General features: G+C 40.7%; 1 protein-coding gene across 2 annotated transcripts in view; it reads left to right on the top strand.

Annotated features, from left to right (window-relative positions):
• Window positions 1-11,643: 11,643 nt before the first annotated feature.
• pbx1a (pre-B-cell leukemia homeobox 1a) overlaps window positions 11,644-14,184 on the top strand; it is a 50,315-nt gene continuing 47,774 nt past the window's right edge. The window contains exons 1-2 of one of the 2 annotated variants that reach the window (XM_026148544.1): window positions 11,644-12,441; window positions 13,248-13,321. In XM_026148544.1, coding sequence (XP_026004329.1) covers window positions 12,257-12,441; window positions 13,248-13,321 — 259 coding nt within the window. In that variant the 5' untranslated portion in view covers window positions 11,644-12,256. The remainder of the gene's footprint in view (window positions 12,442-13,247; window positions 13,322-14,184) is intronic. The other variant, XM_026148545.1, reaches the window with a different exon arrangement.

The raw sequence follows: 14,184 nt of genomic DNA, 5'->3' as shown, positions 1-14,184 counted from the left end.
TTTGTATTTGCTTAATTGTTTACTAAATGTTTGAGGTGTGAAATAAACCGCAATGGAGCAAAATATGGGTGTGTGTGGTTGGAGGATGTGTTAGTGCGTGCGTGTATGCGCGGGGGGCAACATTTTTCTTGTAAAACAAAGGGGGGGCCTAGCGAAAAAAGTTTGGGAACCGCTGTGTTAAAGCATTAAGAGTTCTTTCCCTGTAACTAAGGGGCTGAGCCCAACTCCTGAGAAACATCCCCACACCATAATTCCCCTCCACCAAACTTTACACCTAGCTCAAAGCAGTCAGACAAGTACCATTCTCCTGGCTACTGCTAAATGCAGATTCATCATTACCAGACAGAGAAGAGGGACTTGTCCATCCACAGATCACAGCTCCACTGCTCTAGAGTCCAGTGGCGGCATGCTTTACACCACTGCATCCAACGCTTTGCATTCTACTTGGTGATGTAAGGCTTGGATCCAGCCGATCGGCCATGGAAGCTCATTCCATGAAGCTCTCTGCGCACTGTTCTTGAGCTAATCTGAAGGCCACATGACGTCTGGGGTTGTCTGCACACTCTGCTGACCCCTCTCTGTGATTTTGTGGCTGTGTTATTCCCAATCACTTCTACTTTTTTAGAACGCCACTAACAGCTGGCTTTGGAATATTGCACAGGTGACATCCTATCACAGTACCATGCTGGAAGTCACTAAGAGGAACACATTCTTGGACAAATGTTTGTAAAAGCAGTCTGCATGCCTAGGTGCTTGATTTTATACACCTGTGGCCATGGAAGTGCTTGGAACATCTTAATTCAATTATTTGGATGGGTGACTGAATATTTTCGGCAATGCAGTGTAGCTTGCTGTACACATGAAATATGTTTGTGATGAGTTGCTGTGTGACTTCCTACAGGTTCTCTTTTTCCTCCAATCTCCCTTCACTTAAATTTAGTCATAAAAGGGCAAAACAGCGTCCAGTTTTCCCTCACAATTGAATCCTACTGTATGCAGCTGCACCACCACTTCATTTCGATTCCGTCTGAGCACTGAACACTGGTTTGCTTAGGTAGTGTATTCCATTATAATGCATAATTTATAAGGTGATTGTTTGTTTTATATGTAAACTTTAAACAACCCTCAGCCAAGGAGTTAGTAAATAATGCTGTTAAATAAATGTAATGGAAGAGAATTAAGTGGTACGGGTAGCATCCAGTGGAAAGGAAATTCAAGCTCCTTCAGCAGGAGTGTGCAAACCTCTTTCCAAAATAAAGTATGTGTAAAATATGTGTTAGAACAAAATGCAATTATTTGCTAATGATTTAAACCAAAGTGAAAGTGTCAAATACTGAAACTGAGAAATGATAGTTTAATAGCCCCACGTGATTTTATTGCAACCCACGTACCTCTCTGTTTCTTCTTCTTTTTTTTCTTTTCTTTTTTTTAGTTCAGATGGCGTACGCAAAAGACGGGAAGACTTGTGAAGTTCTTAAAAACAGCACAACTATACATGCTAACTGGGAACAGCTGGGTAGCATGCTTGGTGGCATAGTGGTTAAAATGGTCACCTCACAGCAAGTTGTTTCCTGGTTTGAACCCCAGCTGAATCGCTCAGCTTCCTTCCCATAAACACGCATGTTAGACTGATTGGTGTTTGGTCCTGTGTGGTCACGGAAGTGATGCAAACAAAAGAATAATGTGCTATATCTGTATGTTTAAAAATGTGACTCTGATGTTGTGAAAAGAATTACATAAATACAGTGCTATACATGAGGTGTTTTTAAAAAGGTGGAAGTGGAAGGTGCATGGTCAAATACTTCAACAATTTCAGCGCAACATTGCTTAAAAGAATGCTGCAGGACTTGTTATTAGTCAAAGATAGTGAATGTGGAGAATTGAACTTTGTACAATTAAAGAAGACCGACACAAACAAGCTGCAGGAATGCCACCGCTTTCTCGACACTTAAACTCAGCGAAGATGAATTGAAAGCAGAAAACATTCCTGTGGTCTCACCACTCAGGATTTAAAATTGTTTTTTAACTTCACGTCCTCGGAGAGAGGACAGAGTGGACCTACAATCCAGCAAAAAAAAGAAAAAAGATCAGCATCCATTTGCGTTTGCATAAGTGCACATAGAAAGCACAGCTATGAAGATAAATAAACAAATTTATTAGATCATCTGTCATAAAAATAAGGAAAACAAATAGTTTAGAAATCTGTCAAAAACAAGTTTATAACCAAATAGTTTAAAATGATATTTAACAAATTCATGTTTTTATAACCAAATTTGAGCACATTGGACTTGTCTGAGAAGACATAAATTGCTAAAGCTTAATATTTAACCAATAAAATTATTTTTTCGGTTCAGGAATGCAAGTTAAAAAAATAAATTTGTGCTTTTCTACAGTTAGTTTCTCCTTCTTTGTAAAACAGTGAATTAGAAAATTGATGGATAATAATAATTATATTTTAGTATTAAAACTATCATCTTGATTAAATAGCTTGCACAGACTGTAACATAAAATTTTTTTTTGGGCGATTAGCAAATTACCAGTACTGTTAATTTAGGACATAAACCTCACACTGGGTGGTGGTTTATTAAATTTGTTAAGCACTGTATGCTTTTCTGTCTGTCATCCTTACACCATCTTCTTCAGGTAGGATATTGCTTAATCCAACATGGCTTTGCTGAACCATACTCTGCACATATTACTCTAGGGGCAGTAGAGCCTGGAGCAGACACAGGGTGAAAGGCAGGGTACACCCTGGACAGGTCATCACAAGGCCAATCTTAAACCCGCTAACCTCTCCACAACTGTGCTGCCCATAGTTCAAACATATTGCATGCTTTTTTTCTTCAAAATTAGATTACTGCCCCAAAGCGTCGAACGACAGCTCTAACTGCATGCGAGGTGAGTTTTAAACATCTTTGACTTTTGTTTCTTCTTACTAAATGAGGAAGATGATAAATTGAAAAGCCATGTGATTTGAGTTCTCCAGTTTCTCATTTTAGTCATTTGGGAAAACCTACACACACACACACACACACACACACACACACACACACACACACACACACACACACACACACACACACATACACACAGAGTCATTCAGTCAAATACAGTCATGCTAATGTGATGCCAATGCATTACCCCATCAGATTGTGTTACGCATGGACGGCTCTTATCATTTCACCCTAACTTTCAGCTAAACGTGGAGAATGTTTTCCCCTGACATTAGAGTTTGGTAATGGTGCCTCTCAGGGCCACTTTATTTTCTGAAATGAAATATTCATTCATTGGCAGGGACAGTCTTAGAGGAAGTCTGTCTGAAGTCTGTTCCAGCAGACATTTCTTCAATATTTGATGGGTCATCAGAGCTCTGTGTCTAATACTGTGCAATTCTTCCAAATATTCATTTTCTCTGTTTTGCTTCTCTGTCTGCAGATGGTTGAATCTACTTACAGTTAACTGAATCAGACATAAAAAAAAAAAAAAAACTATGGCCAAAAAACATATGGGCAAAAGTATTTTTTTAACCACTTTTGGTGACATTTTAAGCGCAAATCAACCTTTTTCTTGACATTATTTTTTTTTTCTTTCTCAACAGGTTATGTACCTTATAAGGCCTATCTGTTGTGTAAAGCCATCAGCAAGTGCACACTAAATCAGCTTGATTGCATGCCAACAAGAAGATAAAAGGCTCGGAGGTGGGTACAGTAATCCAAAGAGAGCGGGTGGTCTGCTTCAAGGCATATCATTTTATTCTCTCATGCATATTCACTTCTAAGCCTCTGAGTATGCAGATTAGTCTTGCCTGAACAGTGGACTCTCCAATCACATCCTACTTTTTTTCTTTCGCTCTAACTGCACCCTGCTGTGCATGAGCGCTGGCACAATGAAGGTGTATGGGTGTGTATGTGTGTGTGTCTGTGTGTAGGGGGGATTTTTTTTTTTTTGCTTGTTTGCAAGTTTGGGGGCAGGCAGATTTGAGTGTGCATGCATGAATGAATGTTTGGGTCTGTGTGCATGTGTGTTTGTGTTCCCTGTGTGTGTGTAGGTATATGATTGCCAGACACATGGCTTTGTCTTGTCCTGGCACTGTGCTCTGCTCACCAGATGTTCTCCTTTTTTATCATCCTCCACTTGCACCGTGTTCTTTGAGGGTTTTTGAGAATCTGTGCTGCTCACATTCAACTTGCTCTGTTGTTTTCGGCTATTTTGTGGGTAAAAACAAAATGCTCTTCAAAGCCTTTTTATTTTCTGTCATTGAAGGAGGAAGGTTATTACAAACAACAACTCAGCAAATTACATTTAGACAGTAAATTATGTGCTAATAATTGAGACCTTTAAATCACAATTACAGCAAATTCTATTTAGTTTTATATTTCGAAAAAACCGAAACAGTAAAAATATTAATAAAAAATGTACAATTAAGCACTTGTGGTATTGTGGCTTCGGAAAAACTGACTAATATAAACTGCTGGTCTTTGATCACTGAGGTCCAAACACATGACATCAGCAGGGCTGTCTGTAGTCTGCAGGTTTACTGACTGATCATGTCTTTTTGTCCAACTCATACTTTCACAAGCAGAAGAGATTTACAGTATTAATCTTCCAAGATTAATGCATACGTTTTGGCAGGGAAACAACAAACCACGCTTCCAAATCCATGTTTTAACAACTTTGAACTGGCCTAACATAACACAGACCCATAGCTCCAGCTCATGTTGACTGAATATTCACTTTGAGTTGGATCCAAACTAACTTATGACACGTTGAACAGTATAATTAAGGGTAATCCTTGCAGGAGTTTGCAGCTGAACAAGCTACGTGGCATATAATCTAAAAGCAGTAAGCTAGCTCGCCCGTATTCAGACTGTAAAGCAGGTCCTCTTCATTACCTATGCAAACAGCACATATTTACACACACGTGTATAAAAGAATACACTCAAACAAAGAGCTTTGTGATGTTTTAAAGGCTGATGTTTTCTTTAGGTGTTGCCTTGGTGATACTGGTGAAAGTCTTTCCTTTGGTTAGGCCGACAGAAAATAAGACTGTGTAGGAAAACAAGTTCATATCCTAATAAGTGTTTTCTCCCCAAGGGTGATCAGGCCAAAAGAGCCCCCACCCAGGCATCTTGAGTGCCTTTTAGAGGCCCGTGGTAGCACTGAGTGCAATTGAGGAAGAGTCAGATTATGGGTAATAGGCCAAGTGGACCACCTGCCACCTGTGGGCAACATCATTTTATTTTGTTCTCCTATGTTTTGTGTACTCCTAAATGTTGGTCTGGTTGGTCTGCACCTTATCGCTGTCTCAATGGGCGGATCGATCCAAATATCGATAGTATCGTTGGCACTGCTATTGTGTCAACACTAGCATGATATGATCGATGCTTCTACCCTCGAAGTTCAGAATGTAGCTCACTAAATTGTGTGTAAATTAATTATGTCTTTGGAAATGACAAAATATACCACAGACATGCACTATGAAAAATGTCTGACCCTTTTTGTGGTTATATCTTTTTATCCTATAACACATTTAAACAACAGAGGTTGACCCAAAGTGCTCAAGAAACAGGCACATTTATATCCCAGGTATCCATAAAACCCAGTTTCACCAAACATAAAAAGCCAAAAGGTGTGTTAACTCATTATTGTGGATAGTAAAAATCACAGTAATTCAGTGGTCAATAAAATGTGTTCAGAATTTGCAAATTGACGATGATTTATCTCATAAGTCATGACACACTGCTCTTCCCTACATAAGCTCCCTTAATAAGTTGAAACTGTCAGAAATACTGGCCCTGTATTTATTTGGTATTCGATCGATATAACAATTTGCCTATTTCAAAAAATAACGCACCAATCAGCTACAATCAGCAGGTGAAGCCATCTGGTAACAGTACACCTCGAGTCCTTGTGTTCATGTGGAAGATGTAGATGTCGACCACCCATCTAAATGCTGTAGCAGATTAAGAACACCCCTATTCTTTTTTGTCTGCCTCAACATGACGTGAAAAGAAACATGGCAAGGCCTACTCACTAATTAGATGATCATGCGCCTCATTCTGATTGTGACTTTTCTCTTTGATTGACCCCAACTTAAGTGCTCGATGCTGGTGATGTCAATGGTGGTGATGGCTTTATGAAACAGCTGTAAACACACAAAAGGTCCACCAGGATTCATTTATCAAAGAACGGGGAAACCAGGCCTGAGAATTCCTTATGAGGATCCTGCCCTTCGTCCACAAGAGGTCAGAGTGCAGGGTTGCATACAGAACAACTTTTCAAACGTTGCAACATTTAGCATGTTTACACCCAGCTACCGTTCTAGGTGACTGGTGCTAAACACAGGAAAGCAAGAGTCACGCTACACAATGCAATGCAGTTATGCCCATGTAAAAATGAGATCAAGCTGTCACCTGGTCGGTGCCACCACCCACCAAACGCACAAACAATCACACCCCCATCAGCAAACGCATAGAGCTGTCAAATAAAGCAACGCTTGTAATTACGGGAGGGGCCGAAATTCAGATTTATTCATTATAAAATGAAGCCTGCCGATCGACGGAGGGACAGCTCTCCTCCATCTGTCATCGTCGAAGCCGCACGCGTCTGACAGAGGGATTCATTCGTCTTGTCGTCTTTGACAGTCGGATTTTCCCGGTGCACTCCCACCAAGAGTCGCACGGGATTTTTTGGAGGCATTCTAAAAAAGAAAACACTCTGTGACAAGGAATAGGCTCTTTATGAATGCAAATGAGTCTGGGAAAATTCACAGAGTAGCTAGCGGGCTCCGAGGCTCCGGCATCCGTCACATCTCCCCCCACCAGGCACAACCCACGCTTTGCCAAGAGGTCTAAGGGCTTACAGGGGCCCTACAGCAAGAACAGACACACTCAGGGGGAAAAAAGGGCATGGAAATCCTGTGGCTGACATGCACTGCGAGTGCCACCGGTGACTATTATTTTCATGAAAATGATCATCTTACTGTTTTTACATGCCATCCACAGAATCGCTGGTGGGTTTTGGGGCTTTTTTATTATAAACCATTCATCTCCAAATCCCTCTCTGTGTGCGGATATGTGCGTTTGAGGATGCGTCACTTGTATCACTTGACATTTGGCTCCCCTTTTATCCTGTTCCAAGGATAGTAAGTCAAATGCTGTGTGACAGGTCAACCCCTTCATATCAGTCATTCTTCACCCTGACCCAGCCTCGGCTGCACAAAAACACATCCGGCTTTTTCCACAGTAAAAATGATCACTGACTCAAAGATGCAAGAGATTGCTGCAGGGTTCAAAAGCATCTCCATCCTTACGCATCTAGTTTTTTTTTTCTTCTTCTTCGTCTGCAGTCGAAATCCAAGAAACAGAAGCTGTTCATTCAGAGGATTTATGTATAATATTACATTAACCATGCGCAGCTTTTGTTGTCGACTCCTGGTTTAAGTATTTAATTTCCTTAATCGTTAATCTGAGGTGCAAAGAAACTGGAACGGGTGGGTATTTAATTTAGTAGGAGTTCAGAGGAGGATGGTCAACTGAAGCAGAGCAGGGGCTTGGAAATGCTGACTCGGCTCCTGTCGCTTAATCTATTTGAGGCGTGATTAAAGTTTAATTCGTGCCCATCTCCTAATGCTAGCCGAGTGTGTGTGTGTGCTCCTCAGCAGTGGGTCGGTGAGTAGTTTCAAGCTGAGCCCAGGTCTTTTCTCTCTGTCTGGGCCTCACTTTATTCATGCCTGAGGGACGCCAGGAGCAGCAAACAACTGAATTTTTCATCAAGGTTACTTCCTGTGCCATGCAGTTGCTGCTTTCCCGCGCTGTGTTCCTACCTCATACATAACTTACCCTGCCCTGACCCGCAGCTCTCTCTCCAGGAGGAGCTGTTTGACCCTGGTCCAGATAAGAGAATATGTGCTGTGGAGTCAGCATCGGTTTGTTATGAAGCTCGAAATATTGTGATTTGGTTCACCTGGTTTGGTAAACCAGGCGAATATATCTGGAAGTGTGTAATCCACTAAATTACCCATGTTATACATGGTTTATTACACATTATCAGGCTTTTAAAGTGCATAAAGTTTTGTGGGGGGTTTTGGACGCTTCAAGAGGTAACGGGAGTTTCTAAAATGTTACGCCACTGTTTATTTTTATTTATAGTTCATGCCGTAGTTAAGTTCCAGTCCCGGATGCATTATAATCTTTGGTACGATCTGTCTTCTTCCATTCATCAGAGCAGCTTCGCCAACAAATTCAACTAGTTTACATTTCTGTTGGGAATATCGAACTCCTTAGCATTTTTAGTCTCCAAAAAACAACTCTGCAACTTCTGCAGAAAACATCGACTGTTTATAAGAACATTTTTACATCAAAATTCATCTGCAATTATAATCAAACTCTACTTTTTATGAGAATATTAATGCTGCAACAACACATTTGGTTTTAATGGAGGGAAAATATGCAGTGTCAGACGATTTTTTTCCCCCTTCTTCTTCTCTTTCATTAAGGCTGAAAATGCTGCTTTATCTCAATACAGCAATCAGAGCCACAAATGAGGTCTTATTTATTCTATTCAGAGTTTACTTTCCTAACGGCATCCGAGCAGTAAGGTCATTTTTGTCTATTGGCTTACAGTGGAATAAATTTGAATTTAGAGTGAACAGAATGAGCTCTTTCGATCATATTTCACGCTAATCAATGCTGCCTTGATTTGTAAATCAGAACTTAGGAGACTGATGAGTGGGGGGTTGACACAGATTGGGATTTGAAGAACCAACCTGACACTGCGGTTTTATATTAGCTGAATGATGGAGTAAAAAATATAAGGAAAAGAAAATTAATTGTCTTGACTCCTAAATGTTTTTTTTCCTCTCACTTTAAAGCATGCACGATTGCAGCTGAACCACCATCTCCCTTCAGAAGATTTACAAGATAAATATGAGGCCCCCTCCAACGTTATGACACAGTTAAATAGGGAATAAAATAAAGCCGAATGGCTGCTGGACTGGAGACTTCCATTTCAAGGCTGTGCTGTGCAGTCTTTGCAGCTCCTGAGTGTCAGACATTATCACCACCACTACCCTCAACCTCACCCTGCCCCTTGTGACAATTACTACTCTACCTCCCTATTCAGCACGTAATGAGAAAACTGACTGATCGATTTCTGTCCGGCCAGTAAAAAAAAAGAAGAAGAACAGACCACACTCCGAGGCACAGAACTGCAGTTTATCCACGTTACAATTTCGATTTTTCAGGCGTTAATGGGAGAAATACTATTGCAAGGCAGCAACTAAATTATTTTGATGATGTATTAATCATCTGATTCATTTCTTGATGAATCATTGGGTCTATGACATGTCAGAAAATAGCTGTCACAGTCAAAAAGTAAATACGACAAAGCAGATACAGTGCCCTTTTTTAATTGCATCTGCTCGTCTTCATTCCTACTGTACCGGCTCCCAATGTTGAGCTTGTTACTCAAGAAAAGTATGTATTACACATTACATTACTCACCACAGTAATTTGTTACACTACTCATTGCATTACTTTCTCGTCACTCCGTAAAATGACCTGAAATAATGTCTCATTTAGGTATGAACACAAAGCTGACAACACAAGACAAAGATGAAAAAGCCAAGTTGATTCTACTTTAGAAGCATGCTCGGATAGAAATGGAGGCTACAAACATGACTGCTTTTGTTACCTGTCGAAGTTCAGGCTCTGGCTGCGGGGCTGGGGTCGGCATACACTCAGCTTTAAAATCCCTCTCGGTTCTTGACTACTTTAGTGTTAGCATGCTATCTATGCAGTAGCCTTGCAAAGAGCCAAAGTTCTCTCAGCAGCAGGTATTCGTCTTAAAGTTTGCGAGGTTTCGTGTGTGATGCCGCTAAAAACAAAATGAAGCCAATGCGTTGGTGCCAAAAAAAGTGCAGTTCACCAAATGACCACTTGAGGCTCACTTCAAAGGTGAATCTATCCACACAGGCTTCAAATGGCAAAGTTGAGCTGGAAGAAAAATAAACACATTTAAAGAAAGGTACAAAAAAAATTTATATTGATAGTTTCATTTGCTGTGTCAACTTCATAGTGATTTTTTTAAGCCCTCTTCTTTAATTGCTAAATAAAAATAATAATAAATAACAAACTATCAGTAATTTTCCACCTGAGACCAGGAATGTCAGTTAAGTTTAGTAACTCATAAAGATGACAGGCAAAATAATAGTAATAGTTTTGCAACACATTTACCACAAGAAGTGCTGCAAAAGTCAAAGTGTGCAAATTTGTGAATTTGTGACTTGAGGGGGCACGTTTGAGTGGCTGAGTTGTGGTTGTAAACAGTAAATAAATAAATAGGAGTAAAATTATAGGTTTTCAGCTCTCAGTGTATTTGTGTAAGTATTAGACTACATATTTGTATTTTTTCCCACGTGTAAAACATTTTATTCCACAATTTTGACATTTTATTCAACAAGCCCTCGCATTTTTCAAAACACAAGGTGTTTGGATGAAGACACATCCAAACACCCAACGTACAAACACGGTCAGATATAAGGGCATTTGTTGATACACGACCGACATGCACACATTTTGTGTGAACTTTTGAGGTTTTGAGAAAGCTAAGGTATTAAACTGAGTTTTTGGCAGCTGTTTAAAACAAACTACAGATTCAGTGTCCTGACGGGCTGTTTGGATGCTACATCCTCTGGACTGTGTGTGCAACACAGATGGACCCTGATCAGATGATAAGAGACTTCAACTGCTGGAATAACGACTCAGCAGGGAGCTCCCCATGCAGGGCTTTATTTTTAATTAATGCAATTTTTAATTGGATTTAAAATGGAAATCCAATGACAGAAAGCTGGGCTAGTTCATTCGGTAGCAGCCTACGTTCTGGACTAACAAAATAACCTTTAGCAATATGAAGTGCGCAGGTACCAAGTTAAACTAGTCATAACAGCAGGTGGGTGAAGCAGCTACCAGTAGGAATGAAGGATACCACTGACCAACACAGGAAAGGGTGAGAAATACTGAACTGCCTACATAGCAAAAGCCTAAAAGTCCATCTCAATAAACTGAGGCGGTTTTAGATTATAAAAAATAATTATTTTGGCCAGCAGTATTACTCCCCAACAGCTGTAAACTGATAGGAAAAATGATCACATTTCTTTTTAATCAATTATCCAGATATTTTATGAGAATTATTTTCTGTTACTGGGTAACTGATGGTTGGAGTAATCTTTATTATATATTATATTATTAAATAGCATTAGCTCTTATTGCTCTCACAAGTAGGCTGTTGTGTTGGATTCCAAAGGAGGAAGGCTGCTAGTTAGACCGCTTTCTGTTACGACTCTTGTGGTCCAATATTCCAACTCAAGACTTGTAAAACGCTTTCCACAAACTGCTCTATGCTCTAATAAATTCATCTTGATTTATTGTTCCTTTGACTGATTACACGGGTGTAAATATTCAGCAGGAAAATATATAGTCCGGATGACAGAGTGTCTTTTCCGAGCACCACCATGCTGTCCTGTTGGGTCAGAGCTCCACTGCCACTCACAATTATTTATTAGGCTACATATGCACCCTCGATCCATCACTGTATTGCCACCCGGTCCGGTCACATCTCTTTATGTTTATTACAGTGTCCCACCTTCCCGAGGAAGATGATTGACGTTTTCGGAGAGGACCGAGGTGGGACTTGCGCGCTTCTTCTTCTCCAATCGTGGCTCGAGGGGCGGAGGCTTTTCATCCACACTCTGATTATGAGTCAGTTACCAGACATAAGCGAAACAATAACAGTTGGTGGTACTTTGTATCCAAAACCTTCAAAGGCAAGTTGAGTCTTTAGCGCGTTTTGGCGCATCAAGCTCTTGAGTATATCGGAGGTTTCATAAGAGGAGCACAACGCTCTCCACTTTTAATCACATTAGGAGCCTTTAATGTTCAATCCTGTTTTTTTTTCCTTCCCTACAGTAGCGGTGCAGGAGTGGCCAAAGCCTAAAGCAGCGATTCAGATCAGATTTCACCTAAACCAGCTGGGAGAGAGACCGAGAGAAAGCGAGAGAGAGGGTTTGTCAGTCTCCCTCCTCCCAAATCCAGAAAAGCTTACCAAGGAAAAAGGAGGAGTGGGCTGGGAGAGAGACACCGAGGAATCCAGAGGAATTTCCGAGGATATTTTCTCTTCTTTCTTTTTTCCTCTCTTCCCCTCTTTGATATTAAAATTTTAAAAGTTGGAGTGGAGGCAGCAGGGACCGTGGTCAAGGATGGACGAGCAGCCTCGGCTGATGCACTCCCACGGGGTAGGCATGGCCGGACACCCCGGCCTGGCGCAGCATATGCAGGATGGCACGGCAGGGACGGACGGAGAGGGAAGAAAGCAGGACATCGGAGATATATTACAGCAAATAATGACCATCACAGACCAAAGCTTAGACGAAGCACAGGCGAGGTGAGGCTTCACAAAACACTTTATTTATTCACGTGAAAATGGAAATATTTGGGATGGAGAGGGGGTGGGGGGGGGGGGAGATCATAACATTGTGGTTCGGATCAAGACTGCCTCTAAATGAAAGCAATTACGCCCACCGAAGTGCCGTGACTGCGCGAAAGCGAAAGAAAGACCCTAAAAACTTGTCACGATTCGTGGTAAATTCTTTGCAAAAACTTTTCTGTCATTTTTTTAAGGTAATATATCGAAACTATAAATGATTGCGTGGCTATATGAGATTGACACGGGGGTGTGTTTTAGCTGTGGAGCACTGAGGCACCTCAGTCAAAGTGAGAGTCTTCTGCCTTGTTACAAAGGAGCTTACATTGTAATCCTATGCTGTAATAACATGTTGCAGATCCCTTTCTATAGCCTGCACTAGCAATAAAATATACATATAGCAAACATTTGAGGCAAGTTGTAGTACCTGAGTGAATTTTATTGGATGCTGCATAGGATAAATCTGTGTTTTCCAAAGATTTGAAGTCATGCATTGTGCATTTAAATTATTTTCAAAAGAATTATACCCACAAAGTATGGATTGATTTTTTTTAACAAATATATTTTTTCCCATGCTTTGGCTCCTGTAAGTTTTATATATTTGCATGCTTTGAAGTGCAATCAGCTGAGATATGTTGGGAAAATGTAACCTTTCGGGGATTTCAGCAAGTTCAGTTGTGTTGCCACTTGTTTGAATACTGATTTGGAAAGTGGTGTCCTGTCCCCCCATCCCTCCTTTGTTTTTGTTTTTTTGTTTGTTTTTTTAGAAAACATGCACTCAACTGCCACAGAATGAAACCGGCTCTCTTCAACGTCTTATGTGAAATAAAGGAGAAAACAGGTAAGGTCACTTTTATGGCCAGTTCCTTGTGTGTCAGCATCACTTGTTTTCTTTTCTCTCTTTTTTTGGTGTCTTCTTTTGATCGTTGAAGCATTTTTAAAGAAAAGCAGAGGTCACGGTTATCTAGACTTGACTCTCCCAAACCAGTAAATATGTATTTACATCATGTTTTCTTTCACAAACCTCACTGACACTGGATAGCTCGCTGTCATTGGACATTTGGGCCTCTTTGGGACCGTCTTTCTTTCTTTCTTTCTTTCTTTCTTTCTTTCTTTCTTTCTTTCTTTCTTTCTTTCTTTCTTTCTTTCTCGCTCCTCTCTTCTCTGTTTTCCTTGGCCGAGTTTGATGGTGTTTGCTGAAGTGAGCTGTTTTGCATGCAGAGACAGGTCAGGGGGATTTTCTGTTTATGTTCGCAGCCTGGGTCAAAGTCATGAAAAAGAATGTGTGAATTATTACTCTCTTAACAGCAGATTAAAAGGAGAGCTCCTCACATGATGAAAGCCTGTGACTATTCTCTGAGGGATGTGGCAGAGCGCTGCTTTTGAAGGGGAGGAAATAAAACAAAAGATCCAATATAACCTTATCTGTGAACACAACTTTGAAGCTGTCTGAGATTATTGAGAGAGCCTTGTCACTTTGGCTGCTCGGTTGTCGCGTCGCAGCCATGCAGACAGCTGAGAATAAACACGGGGCTTGTGCTGTATGGAGGCAATGCCGTTTTCATTAATTTAACATGAACTGTTGTTCACTGAAGCTTCACTCTTATGAGTCAGAGTTTGGCACAGCCCCCCCCCCCCCCCCCCCCTCCAAAAAAAAAAAAAAAAAAAAAATGAAGGGAGAACGTGTAGACACTTGATTTTCGT

The sequence above is a fragment of the Astatotilapia calliptera genome, chromosome 18, assembly GCF_900246225.1.
Source record: "Astatotilapia calliptera chromosome 18, fAstCal1.2, whole genome shotgun sequence".
Classification (NCBI taxonomy): domain Eukaryota; kingdom Metazoa; phylum Chordata; class Actinopteri; order Cichliformes; family Cichlidae; genus Astatotilapia; species Astatotilapia calliptera.
The sequence above is the reverse complement of the archived record's forward strand: the minus strand, read 5'-3'. Positions and strand labels throughout refer to the sequence as shown.